The sequence below is a fragment of the Salminus brasiliensis genome, chromosome 24, assembly GCF_030463535.1.
Source record: "Salminus brasiliensis chromosome 24, fSalBra1.hap2, whole genome shotgun sequence".
Lineage (NCBI taxonomy): Eukaryota > Metazoa > Chordata > Actinopteri > Characiformes > Bryconidae > Salminus > Salminus brasiliensis.
This window is the reverse complement of record NC_132901.1, coordinates 25,336,063-25,355,163: the sequence shown is the minus strand read 5'-3', so window position 1 is coordinate 25,355,163 and position 19,101 is coordinate 25,336,063. Positions and strand designations below refer to the sequence as shown.

Sequence of the window (19,101 nt, the reverse complement as noted above, 5' to 3'; positions counted from 1 at the left end):
TGCTGCTATTCCTGACGCAGAACACTTCAACAAAAGGTAAAGAGCAACACAGTTGACTTCCCTCCAATGCTGGCATGGCCTTGTGCTTAAGAGCACAGGCCAAAGTGAAGGAAAAACACATAGCGGAACCGAAATTGTAGGTTGCCGTTTGCAGGAATACAAATAATGGCTAGCGAGCAGCGCGATGCAATCCATTCAAGGTGGCGGAATCAGACACAGTCCTCTGGTGCTAACACGCCTGGAAGTTGCTCCATTATAGTTCATGAGCCAAGCAGTTTCCATTACACTGATATCACATACTTCAGCCTAAACGATGTGCACCCTATAAATGCGGCAGGTCAACAGCCGGGTCTTGGCGCTTGAAGAGGGAAGATTTATGGCTTACACTCTTAAAAAATAAAGGTGCCGTGAACGAGGCCATAGGAGAACCATTTCTGGTTCCAAAAGAGATATGTTACCCATATACGTCCAAATGTTTGTGGACACCTCTTCTACTTCTATAAGCTGCACCCATTGCTGAGACAGATGTCCAAATGGACACACGAACATAGAGCATGTCTAATCCCTGCAGAGAAGTGTTGCCAATGGAATAGGACTTCCTACAGCAGGTTAACATGAACCTGTTGGCACCATGCTGCCTAATGCCAGGCGTGGGCTAGAGGAGGGGTATTAAGCTGTGGAGCAGTGGAAGAACTGTGTTCTCTGGAATTTGGATGAGTTGGGGAGCTGAGGAGATGATGAGGATTGCTGGATGCAATCAGATCCTCACAGCAATGCTCCTCCAAAATCTAGTAGAAAGCTTTCTTCTTACGTACAGCTACTCCAACAACAGCAGGATTGACTCGTTTTAATACCCTTAATTTCAGAAGAAACAATGAATAAGCAGGTGTCCCAATACTTTTGTCCATTGCATTGTATGCATATGTTTGCATGGTTGTTAAGGTTTTCTTTTACAAAAGTGGTTCTTTACGCAACTTAAAATGGTTCTTCTGTGGCATCGCTCAAAGAACCCTTTGTAAGGCCGTTATTTTTGGGAGTGTGAGGGACAACACGAGGGCATGGATTCAAGGCATGAACCACACAGCTCCAAAACAGCAGGAGCGGCTCACGCAAGTCCAAAGGACAACGAACTGATCAGCTCTTCAGTAGCAAGCCGAGACTTTTAGCCAGTGGTGTGGTCACACTGCTTTGTTGTGCGTCGGGCCGACATGGAGGAACAAGCCAAGCCTCTAGAGATCAAAGCTTCAGGCTGTGGTCTGTTTCCCTCAGATCAATCACCGTGGCTCCATGTCTTGTCTTGGTGGCCTCATCACCGGTTGAGTGCACACAAGTGAGGCCTGATTGCGGCTCAAGGCATGGCTCGCCGCGCCTCCAACGGAGAGGAAATGCACGGTAATGCTGCTGTTGAACCTCTCAACCATTACCAATTTCGCATGCAAGATATGACACTATGGACAAAAGTATTGGGACAGCTGCTCTTCCGGAAATGAGTTCTTTTCCTTCTTTTGTTGGAGTAACTGTCTCTACTGTCCAGGGAAGAAGGCTTTCTACTAGATTTTGGAGGAACATTACTGTGAGGATTTGATTGCATTTGGCAACAAGAGGATTCGGTATCATCCCCAACTCCCCAACTCATCCCAAAAGTACTGGAGGGAGCTCCACCATCCATCATTCCAGAGAACACAGCTCTTCCACTGCTCCACAGCTCCTCAATGCCCCCCAGCATTTATACCCCTCCTCTTGCCCACCCCTGGCATGGGTCAAAGGGGCTCCAGAGAGTCCTATTCTATTGTCAGCAATGGGCACAACCTAAAGACCTGTCTTCTGTCTCTTGAAAAGCAGGCAGTTAGACAGTAGGGCCACTCTAGCTGGAGCACGGTAAGGTAAATTGAAAAAATGCAAACATTACGCTAGGAGCGCCCCCTTGTGGACAGCTATGCACATGCATTTCTGGACAAGCTGAAAGCTCCAGAAGCTTGATACTAACATGACTCTATGGGCTACGCAGCGTTACACAGCCTGACAGTTCTGGAGAGAGCTTCTCCTCCTGCAGCTCCACCACCAAAGCTCCACAGTACTTCAGCAGCAGCGTCCCGGCCCGGAGTGGGAAACGACAGAGACGCTGTTCCCCCCGTTACAGTCAGTAGAGCATCAGCATGACTCTGAAGCTGCTGTTTGAAGGTTTAACAGTAAGAGGACCATATATGCTGTAAGTTGCAGAACTACAGCCATTATACAAATGCTGCCCAACACCTTATCACCCCAAAACCCACCAGGGACCCAAGGCTCAACCTCAATCTCACTCCAAGAACATTGCCCTGTCAGTCAGCACTGTATCTGCAGAGGTATGAGAAGTCAGACACGCCCACTCACAAGAAGCACGTCATGCAACAGAAACATCTGTTCATGGACTTCCAGCTCCCTCAGCCATGACAGCCAACTAATCTGCACTCATAAACTAGGACAGCACTTCTAGAGAGCATGCAGACCCCCCCCACCCAACACCCCCCTAACCCCCCCCCCCAAGCCCCCCTCCCTCCCCCGCCTCCCACCACCACCACCAACGCTGGGTTCTTGTCTCTGTGGGTTTATTTTAGGGTTTACTCCACAACCAAACCAGAACGTATAGCTTTGATGGGCCTTTTTTTCTTTTTTTTTTTTTACGCGCGTGCGCACTGGCCCCTGCCTTTGTGCGCCTTGGATCCCTAAACGTGCGTTTTTCATCCATTGCATGAATTGCATGAAAAACTGAAACCCCATGAACACAAAGCATGCAGCACGTCATTTCAGCAGTTAGCTCAACAGCTCACAGCACCACGGTGACTCTCTTTCTCTTTCTTTCAGTCTAGGATTTACATTAAAAATAATAAATAATAATAATAATAATAAACAGTTTGCAACCATAAATGCATGCAAATAAGTCAGAGCACCAACAAACCCAGAGCAAGCTTTGCATACTTACAGTCCCAGCATCTTAAACACAGGGCTATACAGAACACACACACATACACACACACACACACACACACACACTCATGCACGCGCTCCGTTCCCTCAATTCCCTCAATACCCCAACACGTCTCACACCAGCAGAACAGGTGAGCAGCCAGAGCAGCTACAGTTAGTTGGGAACTTGTTGAGAGTCTAACCAAGAACCGTTCTAACTGGGTTCTAAGACGTCCTGGTAAAGTATCCCAGAATATTCCAGCTCCACGTTTTTTGTTTTTCTTTTACATCCATGGGAATCTATAAATATGCATGTATGAAGATATAGACAGATAGAAAAAGAGAGAGAGAGAAAGAGATAGAGAGAGACAGACAGACAGAGTCACGCGTAGGTCCAGAAACGTCATCCGTGGAGGTGCGCCCTGTAGTTAGTCCGCTTGGGGCTCTGGTCGAGGGTGCAGCGAGCACGAGCGTGTCCAGGCTGCTTTGCTGCTTTGATTTCCAATGTGTGCAAAAGCACTAAAGCACTAAAGCAGAAGGGAAGGAAGGAAGGAAGGAAGGGAAGGGGAGTGAAAGTGGTGAGGGGAGACGCAGCAGGAGAGACGTCCATACGTGCTTTATCTTAGTGGCAGTGACGTGATATTGCAGCTCCTCCAGTGCCGAGCCACAGAGAGAGCGAGGGAGAGAGAGAGAGAGAGAGAGAGAGAGAGAGAGAGAGAGAGAGAGACTCCCATCTCCCTCCACACTCGGCGTTCGAGCTCTACTGCTGCTACTGCTGCTGCCCTGCTTCACCACCACCACCACCACCGCCACCACCTCCTCCTCCTCCACCATCTCTACAGGGAAGAGCGCACCGCCACTGGAAGCCTGGGAGCTCCAGCGACGCATACCTTCACATTTTCTCCAGCTGCTTTCTCCCACATTAGTGGCTTTTAGTTGTTGTTCTTCTGGGTTGTGGTGTTGTGTGGGCTGGTTTTTTTGGGGGGGAGGTTCGTGCGTTTTCGCCTCGTCTCGCCAAGGAAAGGGAGATGAGCCACATCGGAGCGCAGCGCGTTTTTTTGCCCGCTGACTGACCATCTTGTTGCACTCGCCTCTCTCTCCTTTTTTTGTGTGTGTGTGCATCGTGTCTGCGATGGGAAATACTGCTTTGCAAGGCTGCTTCGCATTTGGGCTTTTCTAGGGAGGATGTGCTCAAGCATGTGGGAGAAATAGCCATAGCGTCCGGAGTGTAAGGTAGGTAAAGCAGCGCTATATGAGATTATTATGGGGGGGTTATTAGAATGTGGGGACGCTTGGGTAGAAACTTGGACCCCTTCAGCCCTTCAGTCAGTGGCACTGGGTGAGTTGCACAATTGCCTTTTGATTAATGCAACAACGCAACTACGTCAATTTTTCAGGCGCAGAATAGCCAAGGGGGCAACTTAAGAGGATCGTGTTGGGGTGTTCTTTTTAGGATGGTGGGGGGAGCTTTGGTGGGATGGAAAAATGTTGGGGAAATGTTGGGAAAATGATGGAATATTTGAGTTGAATGCTTTTATTTCCAAAAAATTCACCTCCATCCCACCAATTCCAACCCCCCTGCTTTTTAGGGGGCTTTTTTTTTTTTTTAATTATTATTATTATTATTTATCAACGTCAAACCCAGCCTGGCACACACAGTTGTGGTGTTGTTCGAGCACGGCTGAGAAGGAGATAGGAGATAAAGCCTCGCTTGTAATCCGTTCATATTCCAAATGAAAGCGATGGAGCAGCAGCCTCAGCCTCAGCACCAGCAGCTGTGCGGAGGGTCTCGTCTCAAATGAAGTGGCTCTGAGCTGAAGCCCTGTTGAAGGGGGGGGGGAAGAGGGGGCTTTTTTAGCTGTTGGTGGGGTGGTACGGCACCTTAAAGTGGTGGCCTGGCGCATTGGAGAGAAAGGGGGGATACAGAGAGGTGTGCGTAAAGCTCGGTGCTGGGTTTGGCTCGGTGCTGGCAATGATGGTGATGCTCAAGGCGCCCTTAACGGTGCGATGTGCACGCCTCTGCACACAGCTGCAATGCCTGCAGGATTAATGCAATCAGGACATCGAAGAGCACACACACATACACACACATACACACACACCAGCTTTTCTCTCTTTCTCTCTCTCGCGCGCGCTGCCTCTCTCTCTCTCTCTCTTCCTCTCTCTCTCTTCCTCTCGCTCCCACACTCTTTCTTTCTTCTAATCTTCTAATCTTTCTTCGTGCGTAATTCTGAAACGACCATCCGTGATGTGAGGCGAAGGCAGCCACATTCACTCTAAACTTTCCGTAGGCGTTTGTCTACCCTCATACGTGTGTGTGTGTGTGTGTGTGTATTCGTTCAGTATTTGCATGTTTAAAAGCTGATATCCCCCCAAATACTCCAAAAAAGCCCACGATTGAAGCAGCCCCCCACGATTTCGTTGTAACGCACCGAGGCAGGGTCGTGTCTTCTGCCTTTTACACCGTTTTACACCGCTTTACACCGTTTTACACTGCTTTACACTGCTTTACACCGCTTTACACGACCGTCTGAGACTTTCCCTTCGCAGCAGTTGGAGGCAGCCTATGCAGAATGTGATGCAGCCACTGCAGAACTGCACCCCATCCATTCATCTAGCTAAACGCCCAGCACCTTTAAACGCCACCATTTGCCCCATAATAACAAATACTCGACGTTAAAGAAGGTCACCTGCATGTAAATATCACCAGTCGATCGCTTTACGCCCCGGAGATTGCCAATAAGCTCGACCTTATGTGAAGAAAATGCAGATATGCCCCCTTTGTTTCCATTTTGTAGATGCCAAGCTAGCTAACGTCAAAAATGCCATTGGATTAAGGGCTTTTATGCCCACTACTAATCTGACAGACGTGTTTCTTCTTGCTACCCCCGTCGTTATGGACGTGCAGGTGTTCAAAGTTCTTCTTCTCGATGTGTTAGGAACCACAAGGTGGCAATGTTTATCCGAAATGTGTTTTCCTCCCAGGAAAAAGAAGGATATCCATGATATGATAGCAGATGTGAAATGGCTAATCCAGTGGAGTAGCCTGGGTTTACAGGTTTTCCGGTGAATCTAAGATGTGGGGTGTTTAAATGAGGCTCTTTCCTTCTCTCCCGTCTCATCTTTCTCCATCTCTCATCCCAAGCTGATGAGGAATCAATAAAGCAACCTTCTTAGTGTCTCTCTCTTGCCTCTTCTCTTGCAGGCCAAATGACATAGGATGAAGGCTATTCGTAACCTGTTGATTTATATATTTTCCACCTATCTCCTGGTTATGTTTGGATATACCGGTGCCCAAGATTTCTGGTGTTCCACACTGGTCAAGGGAGTTATTTATGGATCCTACTCGGTGAATGAGATGTTTCCCAAGAACTTCACAAACTGCACCTGGACGTTGGAGAACCCAGACCCTACCAAATACAGCATCTACCTGAAACTGTACAAACGCGACTTAAGCTGCTCCCAGTTCTCGCTCCTGGTGTACCAGTTCGATCACTTCTCCCACGAAAAGATCAACGAGCTGCTGAAGAACAACGAGTCCATCGTGTACCTGTGCGAGGAGACCAACGTCTACGTGTTTCTGCACTACGACAAAAACTTCGTCCAGCTGCGGCGGGTCTTCCCCTACGACGACAACGGATTGGTGGCGAAGAAGGCCGAGGACGAGGAGAGGTCCGTGGTGGAGTTTGTGGTCTTGAACAAGGCCAGCCCGAGTCAGTTCGGATGCCAGGTGCTGTGTACGTGGCTGGAGAACTGCCTGAAGGGTGAGAAAGGGACGGTGGAGTCGTGTGGAGTTGTGTACTCGAAATGCACTTGCCCGCAGCACTTGGGCGACGGGGAATCGGAGAGCGTGCTAATGCTCAACAACGTGGTGTTGCCTTTAAACCCCCAAACGGAAGGGTGCCTGACGCCGCAGCTGCGCGCCGCGCATGCGTGCAACCTGAGCGCTGAAGTCAAACGGCCATCCAAGGAGGGTGAGTATGCCGCAGGCGTGACTTCCGCGGCTAGCGTCGGCACACTTTTTTTGTAATGCTGCCAAACGGGCTTTTGGGATGTATTAATATCTGTGTTTGGTGATGCCCCCGGTACCTCCTCCACCCTTCCCAACATTAGCAAGGGGCCAATTAAAAGTAAGAGTAAAGCCCAAAAGATAAAAAAGACTTCACAGCACTCTAAACACACAGCACACCTGTCTTTTGTTGATGTTTTGGAGGCCAAAGCCAACTTCCCAACCTTTTTGTTTAGACTGGATTCAGATGGTATGGATTCCTGAACTTTGCCTGGTACACCCTTAAATATGAAGGTTCCTGAATGGTTCTTGGCTTGGGCATCTAGCCAAGACAAATGGGTCTCGTCTTCTGCTCATTTCCAGAAACCAAAGGTAGCTCCTCCAGGGCTCCAAAGAACCTTTTTTTAGGCACCTTTGTTTTTAACAGTGTTGTAGAAGGTCAAGCTGTCTGGGCTTGCAGTATGATCTTGAGGATGTTTCACAGCTCAGGATTATACTTGGTCCAGTGGCCTTGAGCTACGGCTAATAGACAAGAGAAAGACCTGGATGCCCGAAAGCCGTCGTAGCACTGCTGTCTTCTTATTAGGCGTGTCGGCGGTGGCGTATACTTGGTAGGTGTGGACTCCAGACTGCATGCTGGCTATAGGTTAGGCGTAACAGCCGCATCTCTGTTGAGGTCAAAGCCAAAGTCAGCTGTATAGAAGGTCATCTATCTAGCATCTATTAGCATCTTTGCTCTGCACGCATATTGTAATGCAAATGCTCAGTCGTGCCTGGTCTATTGACTGTGGGTTATCTAATGGCTCCACAGTGAAGCTTACAGTAGGAGCCAGGAGCTTGTAAATCAATATAATGGCATTCATCCTGAGCACTTTTTGACATCTTTGACATGTGATCAGGCCTGCTTTACACATACAGCAAGTGTATACACCACTGTCTGAATACTTGTCGTACTGCAGATATGCAAATACTCCTTTGTAAGGCAGGAAAACTAGACTAGATGTGTTTTTGGCTGCTGTGGTGCTTGCGAAGGAGGACAACGTACCACTTTAACCTACAGCAAGCAAAGAGGCTCCAAGGAAGGATTGGAGCCTGCTTAGTTATCCACAGTGGAGGATTTCTGTAGGCTCTGAGAAGGCCTCAGAATGATGAATACGTCTGTGGTTTTAAGGGATTCCTGCATGCAGTGACCTACAGAACACAAATTTGCTCCGAATGCATGGATTGTATTTGATAATGGTGAGGAGTTGAAGAGTGCTTCAGCACAGCAATGGCTCAGCATCTGACAGAAGGGGAAAACTCATGGGGAGGGGGTGGGAGCGGGCATTGACACGCTCGTTTCATTCCGTCACCGTGATTCAAAGATAATGAATCACTCATGGAAGGAAAATAGAGAGAGAGAGAGAGAGAGAGAGAGAGAGAGTGAGGAAGCAGTAGAAAGAGAGAAAGAGAGAGAGAGAAAGAAAGAAAAAGAAAGAGAGAGAGAGAGCTCTGTGGTGGAGCAACCCTCCTGTGGCATTCCGTTTCCACAAGCTGAAAATAATAGCCCCCTAGGGAACAAGTGCCAGCCTTGCTGATCAAATGCAACACTGTGCTTTAGACTCATCTGAGTTCAGTTGAGTTAAATAGGCTCTTGCTTTTTTTCTCTCGTTCCTTTCTCCTCTTCTCTCAAACGAGGATTTTCGTGCTCTCCGACCTGAAATGTGTCAGTTTCAGTTGTGCCTGTGCTCGTACTCGGCCTTGGCTCGTACTTGTGTTATTATGTTCTAAACACAAATCCAGTCAGTTGCTTTCAATTACGGTCTTGTGTGTGAAGAAGGGATGGGCGATATGGCGGTATGTTATCAGGATAAGTTACACCACAGTACCTTCTTGAGTATATCTACTGTACTGTATATTACATAGTATATCATATATAAGTATATATGTACAGTACACATTATGTTATAAGGCATTTGGGTTTTCTGAGGTTTTCAGATATACAGAAGGGTAGATATATAGTAGATTTTAAATATATAGAGCCATATGTAGTAGATATATGGTAGATGCAAATATATAAAACCATATATAGATTTGTGGTAGATGCAAAAATACAGAACCATATATAGTAGATGCAAATATATAGATCTATGTATAGACAATTTATGGTAGATGGAAATATATAGAACCATATATAGAAGATGGAAATATATAGAACCACATACAGTAGATATATGGTAGATGCAAATATATAGAACCATATACAGTAGGTACATGGTAGATGCAAATATATAGAACCATATACAGTAGGTATATGGTAGATGCAAATATATAGAACCATATATAGTAGATGCAAATATATAGGATCATATATAGTAGATGAAAATATATAGAGCTATGTATAGACAATTTATGGTAGATATATAGAACCATATATAGAAGATGGAAATATATAGAACCTTATACAGTAGATATGTGGTAGATGCAAATATATAGAACCACATACAGCAGATATATAGTAGATGCAAATATATAGAACCATATACAGTAAGTATATGGTAGATGCAAATATATAGAACCATATATAGTAGATGCAAATATTTAGAACCATATATAGTAGATATATGGTAGATGCAAATATATAGAACCATATATAGTAGATATTTAGTAGATGCAAATACACACAACAATATGTAGTAAATGCCAATATACATATACATATTTACATTACATTTACATTTATGGCATTTAGCAGACGCTCTTATCCAGAGCGACTTACAAGATCACTCGTATTACAGAAGTGGGTCAGTGTAGTGTTAGGAGTCTTGCCCAAGGACTCTTATTGGTGTAGAGCAGCACAGTCACCCAGACCGGGAATCGAACCCTGGTCTCCCACATGGTGTGGTAGCTCAGTGGCAGGTAGTGGTGTCTGTTGCACCACATATACAGCATTATATGCACTAGAATAAATATTGAGCATAATAATTATGAGAATTTCCCCACTGTGGGACTAATAAAGGATTATCTTATCTTATTTTATATTGTAACTTTATTTGGAGTATATTATAAATGTCAATAGTAAACTACTAAAGTGCTCTCTTTCTAAAAGAATAAATGGATAGAATGTGTAGCCTGTAGCTTTTAATAGCCTTCAAAAATGTAGGCCTTTTGCTCTGCAGGCTCCGTAGTCTATCCATTCTCATCTGTTTGCAAAGTTCAGTAAATCCAGTACTTAAAATATTGTGTATTGTGGCAAAGTGTTCAAGCATTGTGGTGTATATTTTTATCATATCACTCATTCCCTCTCAGGGAAGTATGTAGTGACTAACTGCAGTTTTAGAGATGCAGTTATTTATTTATTCATTATTGTTTGCACTCTGGAAGACCAGAAGGCTACTGTGTATTTTTTGTAAGTTTTAATTTTATATTAAGTGTTCAGCAGATGTGCATCAGCAGATACACCGATCAGCCATAACATTAGAACCAGGGAGGTGAATAATATTGATGATCTTGTTCAAACAGCACTTGTCAAATGGGTGAGGTGTTAAAGCAGGAAAAATGGGCAAGCGCAAGAACTTAACTGTGATGTTCTGGATGACTGGATCAGAACATCTCCAAAAACATCAGGCAAAGTGCCCCAAAGAATGGACAACCTGTGAAACAGCGACAGGTAACATGGCTGTACATGGGTGCCCAAGGCCCAACCTCACAACTTACAGGCCTTATATGATCCGCTTCAGAGGTCTTGTGGAATCCATGTCAGGATAGGTCAGAGATGTAAGGCAGAACAGTGGTTTTAATGTTATGGCTGATTCAGAAATTGATGTAAATATACAGAACCATATATAGTAGATCTATGAGGGATGCAAATATATAGAACCTTATATAGTAGATCTATAGTAGATGCAAATTTATAGAACCATAAATAGTAGATGCAAATATACGTATACAGAACAATATGTCGTAGATATACGATGGATGCAAGTATATAAAACCATATGTAGTACACACAAATATACAGAACCATATATAGTAGATATACGGTAGCTCCAAATATACGTATACAGAACAATATATAGTATATATACAATGGATGCAAATATATAGAACCACATATACTGCACCCAAATATACAGAACCATGTATAGTAGATAAATGGTAGATAAAAATATATAGAACCATATATATATATATATATATATATATATATATATATATATATATATATATATATATATGGTAGATGCAGATATATAGAACCATATATAATACACCCAAATATACAGAACCATATATAGTAGATGCAAATATACAGAACTACATATAGTATATATATATGGTAGATGCAAATACACAGGACAGTATGTAGATGCCAGTATCTGAGCCATTCTTTCTACGCTACAGTAGTCTGGCAGGAGCAATTACATAAAACCTCACTGGCTGGACATTTCAGGGCATTTCTGCAATGTGACCATGTCCTGCAAAAAACAAAAAAAACAAAAAAAAAAAACAGCCAGTCAACATTCGTGTTCAGAAAAGCTTACCAGCACCAGCTTATTTTTTTTTCCTCCTGTGAAGATTCCACTCAGTGTGCCTATTTATAGAGCGACAGTTTCAAATCCTTTTTTTTTTTTTTTCATCTGGATATCCGGTGGATTCCTCTCAGGTTCAAAAGAGCCCTGTCCCTCCTGTTGCAATCAGAGTGTAACGGCTGCTCTCTCTCTCTTACGGGGGAATCAACAGTGTCACTGTAGAAAAAGGCCCCCGATAAGACCAAAATAAAGGACTTTCTTTGATATCCTCCCCCACCTCGCCCGGGCCTGCTTTGTGTGTACGGTAACAGAGTGCGGCCTTTGAATGAGGACGCTGCTGAAAGGCTCCTGAAAATGCTTTTTTTTTTTTTTTTTTTTTGGCTCACTGCTCTTTGCTCGATAATATCCTTCCAGCCCGGCAAGAAAGGTTGATTAGACTTTATAATACCATCAGTGTTTGAAATGCAGCCTCGCTGGGCATACAAAAGTAAAGTGTTTTGAAATGTAAAAAACATATTATACTTGCATAATGGCTCATTATGATGGCGCTGCACATTAAGACACACTCCAGCATGCATTAGTTGACTGCATTATTACTACGACGCTTGTTTGTATTTATGATGCCATCGCAGCATTAACTGCAGCGCTTGCCTGCGGATTTTTATATATATATATTTTTTTTTTTTACTTTTTTTTTTTTTTGCGCATACACCTTTAGCAAAGCTCTGGGAGGTTGATTTGGATTATTGTGATGACTCAGTGTGGCTCAGCCGTCTCTGCCGCAACTATAATTGGAATTGGTTCGGGCCTCATTCACAGAGGCTGGACTCAAGCCACCGAATACACAGGTAGATGGAACATGAGTTAATGATTGCCTGCCTTTATTAACCATTATGAATGTACAATGCAGTGATTGAAAACCCTCACAGTTTCCCACTTTTCCTTTCTTGAAATGACGGGAAAGGAAAATGTGTTCTCTTTGGTTGGCTGTGAATATGGCTCCCCCAAAAAGGCCTAGAAATTTAGCAGCTATTCTTTGGCTTTTGGGTGGGTGGACTTCAAATTACTGCTGGAAAGCAGAACATCACCAGTGTACAGGCTCAGGGCCCGATGCATTAGGCCTCTTGCAGGATGCTACCTTTATTGTTGGATGCACTGAGCACACGTGTTCAATGGAATTCATCATTTATTTGGTTAAAATGCTACTTTGTGACTCAAAAATGTTCTTGAATTTTAATCAACGTTGCTACCTTTATTGTTGGATGCACTGTGCACACATATTTAATAAAGGATAGGTAACTGATGGCTTATAATTCGCTTGTTTCATCAGAATTGCAGCAAATCTAGCTCACAGTGGTACTTTTACAGTCTCTTTTACACTTTTACAGTCTCTGGGTCCGATATATTAAGCCTTTGGTGTCACATTTCAATTGCAGATGTACCCAAACCTTTGGGCAAAATGCAAAAACATTATTTATATTTAATGAGTGTGGATGATTACATGTGATTTTTGACTTCCAGTCATACGTGACCTAAAACCAGGTGTAAATGAGCAGTCGCGCCTCTTAAGATGTGTTGTTTGCAGAACAGCAGTGGTCCGGGGGGCCTGAGATTGAATTTTATTAACCCAGTTATCTCTTCCTCTCTGAACCTGCTTTTTCTCCTTTGTCCTGAGCTTGCTGACAGCCTTTTAAAGTCCTGCAGCTCGCGCGATTACCTACAGCCTTAGCGAACGTCTGGCTCTCAGTTGACCTTCACAAGTTCTTTGCATGAACCTCTGTTGAATAAGCCAGTGAGTTTTCTTGGCTACAAGAGAGAAAGACTGTTAGCTAGAAGACAAGGTGCCAAAACTACTTGTAGCTGCGTAGCTGTTTGAGCACTACAGTTTACCCAGTCTGTTCTCAGACGAGTTCCAAATGTTCTCGGAAATATATAAAAAGGCTTGGGTGAGAGTCCATGTTTAGCGCGTACTGTGAATTTCATCAAATTGTGCTTTTGCAGGAATTTTGCAGAAATATTCAGTATTTTTAGTTAGCGACCTTATCCTTACAGAAAAAGGCTTCTTCAAGGGTTCCTTAGTAAAGATAGTGGGTTTGTACAGACCTGTGACACTAAACTGGCTGGCTTTGTTGTATCAGAGTTGGTTAAAATGCTACTTTGTGACTCAAAAATGTTCTTGAAATTTCAATCAACGATGCTACCTTTATTGTTGGATGCACTGTGCACACATATTTCATGAAGTATAGGTAACTAATGGCCTATAATTCGTTTGTTTAATCAGAATTGCGGCACATCTAGCTCACAAGGGTACTTTGACAATTATTCGGCACACTTTTACAGTCCCTGGGTCCAATATATTAAGCCTTTGCTGTCAGATTTCAATTGCAAATGTATCCAAACCTAAGAGCAAAATGCAAAACATTTATTTATATTTAATGAGTGTGGATGATTACATGTGATGTGCATACTGTGATTTTTTTTTAATTGTGCTTTTGCAGGAATATTCAGTATTTTTAGTTAGCGGCCTTGTCCTCGCAGAAAAAGGCTTCTTCATGGGTTTCTTAGTAAAGATAGTGGGTTTGTACAGACCTGTGGCATTAAATTGGCTAATTGCGAGTCTGTGCTGTTCAGAAACTGGTGTAAATGGTCATGTTACTGCAGTGATTTCTTGAAAAGAAGCACAATGCTACCTTTACTGTTGGATGCACAGATATTCAGATTCTGAACTAAAGGCTTATGATTCATAAATCTTCATGATTAAATACATGAATGTTTAGCTTTTCTTAAATTTAACGTTTTTACTTTTGAAAATAATGGACAGCAAGAACCATAGCATTGAGATATCATCAATGTTAGTATATAGAAAAGTGTGGATGAGATTGGAAATAGACATTTCTTACATCTGCATTATAGAATTACAGCTATTTTAGCTATTTATATGTCAGCATATGCATATTTCAAGGAACCTAGACATTATGGAGGTCTCAAAATTGTGTTTTCTGGAGTGACCATTGAAGATCCTGAAGAACTGTACTGTTGATTTATATTGAGACATAAGAGATATTTATATTGACTATAAGAAATGTACAATAGATGTTATTTTTTATCATTTTAAAACCTCTCTACATACTGTAAAGATTCTTTACCAGTACAGTACAAACCGAGAAGCAGTGTAGAACTAATGAATGCAGCCCTCGAAGTCTTTTCATTATTGTCCAGTCGTCATTTCTGCGTTTCTATGCGATTGCTATGACCATCTTGCTGGATTTGGCCAGATTGCCATTTCTTTTCTTTATCATCTCCTCTTCAGGCGCCATGACACTTGATGTGATAGCTCAAAGTCGGCCGCTCCGAATTGTGTCTCTTAAATTAGTCACTAACAGAGGCCCGGCTGGAGAAGATGAGCAACATCTTGAGGCATTGTCTCATTACAAGCCTCCCTCCTTCCGTCTGCCCTTGGCCAGCAGCCTGCTCGCTCTCTCCTAATGTTTTTCCTCGTTGATTTATTTATTTATTTATTTTTCGAGACGAATTTGGCCTGACTGCGCTGGAGGAACCAGCTACCGTTGTGCGATAGCGCTTGCATGCTGGCGCGAGTGGTCCTCGCATGCACTCAGGCTCCAGAGGGCATCACGGAACGGGACGACGGCTGATACTAATGAAGTAGGCTGCACTCCAGCTGTCAGGTCATTTCTGCTGAGTCACTTAGTCGTCTTGCCCGAGCCCAGGGTTGTCTGCTTCGCCGCAATTTAAGATGGCAGGTGCCCTCTTCTTGGAGAAAGCTGGGCTGTTTGATATGCAGGGGGCCTACCTGACAGAGACGGGGGTTAAAAAACAAGTCACCCGTACCTGTTCCGGCCGCAAATGAGTTCCTCTGTAGTCGTTGTAGCGAGGTTGGGCAGATGTTGCAGAACTTCGGGAACAATGCAATTTCAATCTAAGGAGACTTTGTAAGTCGGGTTTGGGGTGAACTACACCAGTATTTACAGTGATTGGCTGCAAAATATGAACTTTCCGGTGGAAACTGGTCTCAGCTGGGTTAAGTGGTTGTAGCTAATCAAAGCTTGGAAGGAGGTTGGAAGCAGCAAGTTTGCTGCAGCGCTGAAATTAATTTGTTTGCACAATAAAAAATATTCAATCTGTCCAAACAGTGTGACTTTGATCATGCATGCAAAATGAAAGTGAGTCAGATTTAATATTGACAGAACTGAGCTTTTCTGAATGGATGAGCTTGTCCAGCCTTGCAGCAGTTGGATGATTGCATCTGTGGGTGAAGCATGGTCAGGCCAATTAGAACCCAAGCGTGATGTCCGAGGAGGTTCTCAACCTTTCTACCTTCCTAAGGAACACTAGTCTGGCGATTGGGGTTCTAATGCCTCTGTGTTGACTTTATTGGTGTTGTACAAACGACGACGGCGGCTGAAACTGAGTGGATTATGATGGAGTTGGAGCGAAATAGCTGTTGGTTACTTTATAGCTCCTGAACCAAAGCAGAAGGAGGATGAATTTGTGTGCAATTTTATTAAACATTTACAAAACTTTTTGCTGCTTGATACAAAAATACATACAAATTTGCGCTAGTCTCATTTTCCATGACATATCTACCCAATATCTGCCTAATATTGTTAATTTGACTTTAATCCTGGATACACAGAGTGCATTATTAATATCATGACTTGTTGGATTATTGACGTCTGGTAAAATCGGGTGAAAATTCCTATATTTTTATAAAAAAATACATATATTGCAATGTCAATGGAATTTTTCCCCCAATATCGTGCAACCCTAGCCTATGGTGTTGGTGTATGGTGATGAGAAATTTGTGATACACAAAAGGCTTGTTCCGAGCATATCGTGGTGGATATTTTCGGTGCAGGGAGTGTAATCAGTGATGTGTAATTGGATGGGGTGCAGCAAATTTGAATAAAGTCGTTGTAGGTGTGGGATAATATTTGAATAGAAGTTTTTAAAATCAATAATCATGACATACATCACAGTAAAAACTGTGTATCGTGGAAATACAGATGGATACTTGTAACTATGGTGAGTATAATATTTTTACTGTATCACCAACTTCTAGTCAAGCCTACATGTCCAATCACAACCGGATTTGTACAGAAGCATCTTAGTCTAGACGCTCTGGTCCCTCAACATCAGATTTTTGAAGTCTGTCTAAGCCAGACCGAACTCCATCTCTCCTGCTTCTGTGTATGAAAGCAACCCGTTAGCGCCTACGTCAGTACCACAGCAACCCATGCAAATAGCAACCCATGCAAATGTCCGGCCATGCAAATCCGATCTGATCACTTGTAAACAGAAGTGCGAATAGTCTCACCAATCTCACCAGACCGGATTTGAGAGTTAGCTAGCTCTAGCTAACTGTCTCCACCACCCGTGCCAGACCAGCGGCACACCCTGCTACCACTGCTACCTTTTAATGTCCATGTTAAAACCTAAATAGACTCTTAACTATCTGCCACTATTAATATCACCACTATTAACTATCTACACCATGATTAGTATATTATGATTATGGTCATTTTCATCAATAATTTATAAATAGTTCTGATCAGAGGAGGACGGGTCGGGTCACCCTTGTGAGTCTTGGTTCCTCCCAAGGTTTCTTCCTCCAGCTCTGAGGGAGTTTTTCCTTGCCACTGTCGTCGTTGGCTGCTCACTGGGGGTCTTGGATCCTTCATGTCTTTTTACGTTATTTCTTTTTTTTCTGTCTTTTATTAATTACTAATTATATAAAGCTGCTTTGTGACGACAACAGTTGTAAAAAGCTATACAAATAAAATTGACTTGATGTTTAAAACGTAAACGTTTACGTTTAAAAATGTTTGTTTTTCCAAGTTCTCTGACATTTTTAAGTCCCAAAGTCCAGGAACCGGGCCACTAGAGGGCGCTATATGGTCTAGTTGAGGTCTCTAGCCCAGCAGTGCTAGATTGTACTTGAGCATTCTGACTGCAACTTGAAAACGGTCTGAAATGGTAGACCGACTCCACCCTGACTCAGCGCTTTACGCTTCAGATTAAAAGGATAGTTAAGATTAAAAGGTTCATCTCTGGACAGGAGATGAGGCTGCCAAAGTGCTGGACTTGGAGGAGGCGCCTTTTGCGCAGTGTCACTGGCCAACAGAAAGTCCTTAGCACCGCATCTTCGTGGCATCGCACGGCCTTTTATTCCACTTGGATCTCGGTCAAGTCCCTCAGTAGTCATGGTGCATTATGTTCATCCCTATTGTTCCTCGCACTCGGAGGACATTTCAGCTCCCAGTCGGGTTGGGGGGGACGGGGACGGGGACGGGAGAGGGCACCCAGTAACGTCTTTCCTCTCGTCTTTCCAGAAATGTCAAATGTTATGGCTCTGCTGGAAGGATCTAACGGTAATCAGAACTAGTGCCCTTTTTTCTCTCCGTAAAGGTTGCTTTTGTACGCGCGACTCGGACACGTCTGAGAGGGGGCCAGTTTAAATGCATGCGCTGCAATTACATTCGCAAATGGATTGCAAATCCTCCGAGGAGAATGAATTATCTGTGAAGAGCATATCAATAAAAGTCATGCACTGGATTCCATTTGTTTTTGCAGAGTTGGCAGGTTTCGCAAGCATCGACCGTAAGCAAACAATCTGATATTTCAATGAATATTAAGTATCAGCTGTCCTTCTTTACTCCTCCGCCGTTGAAATGCACCACAGTTTTAGGGAAACGAGTTAGACCGTCTTTGACGGTTAATGCGTCTCAGGGACGAGGAGCCGCAGTGGGAGCCCAGGCTCGGCCTCATGCTGACTGCCATCCCTGAGAAGCAGTTATCACATGCAAGATTAGACATAATGGGTGCCCGTTAATCTGTGACAGATATATTTTTTTTTAATGATCCCATACATATGAGGGTGTTGACAAAAGTAATGTCATGCAAATAGATAAATACATTTACATTTAAGACATTTAGCAGACGCTCTTCTCCAGAGCGACTTACAAAAGTGCTTTGCTATTTACCCAAGAAAAACCTCAGCTAGTTTAAATAGACTAATAATTCAAAGATCCTCTAATCTTAGACTCTACTAAACACAAGTCAGTAAGGAGACCATAGTACTCTTCTCTCTACCTGAGTACTCTCAGAGGAGGAGGGTCTTCAGTCTGGGTTTGAGGACAGCAAGCGTTGGACTTAGGGGAAGTTCGCTCCACCACTTCGGTGCAGGACAGTAAAAAGTCTGGACGCTCGTCTTCCGTGGATTTTGAGGGATGGCGGGTCGAGCCGAGCCGTACTTGAAGCTGGAAGGGCTCATGGTGCGGATCGGCTTTTGACCATTGCCATCAAGTACAGAGGGGCTGACTGGTCCTTTCTTGGCTTTGTAGGCCAGCTTCAGGGTTTTGCAGCTACAGGAAGCCAGTGAAGAGAATAGAGCAGTGAAGTTACACAATACAATACAGTACAATACAGTAATTTCATAGTACAAATACATGTAATACATATTGGTCGGAATATACAGCACTGAATACCACAGTGACTCGTGAACGGTGGCGTATATGGGAAAATCCTAAGCTCTCTAATTATATTAGTCCCCATAGTGGCTTTATTATACCCCCCTTCACCTCTGACATCTTAAAAATAGCTTGAGCTACATTAAAG

General features: G+C 43.6%; 1 protein-coding gene across 3 annotated transcripts in view; it reads left to right on the top strand.

The window, feature by feature from the left end:
* The first annotated feature begins 3,644 nt into the window (after positions 1-3,644).
* The window catches only part of adgrb3 (adhesion G protein-coupled receptor B3), a 278,549-nt gene continuing 263,092 nt past the window's right edge, over positions 3,645-19,101 (top strand). The window contains exons 1-2 of one of the 3 annotated variants that reach the window (XM_072670789.1): positions 3,645-4,179; positions 6,152-6,920. In XM_072670789.1, the coding sequence (XP_072526890.1) occupies positions 6,167-6,920 (754 nt within the window). In that variant the 5' untranslated portion in view covers positions 3,645-4,179; positions 6,152-6,166. The remainder of the gene's footprint in view (positions 4,180-6,151; positions 6,921-19,101) is intronic. The other 2 variants (XM_072670790.1, XM_072670791.1) reach the window with 2 other exon arrangements.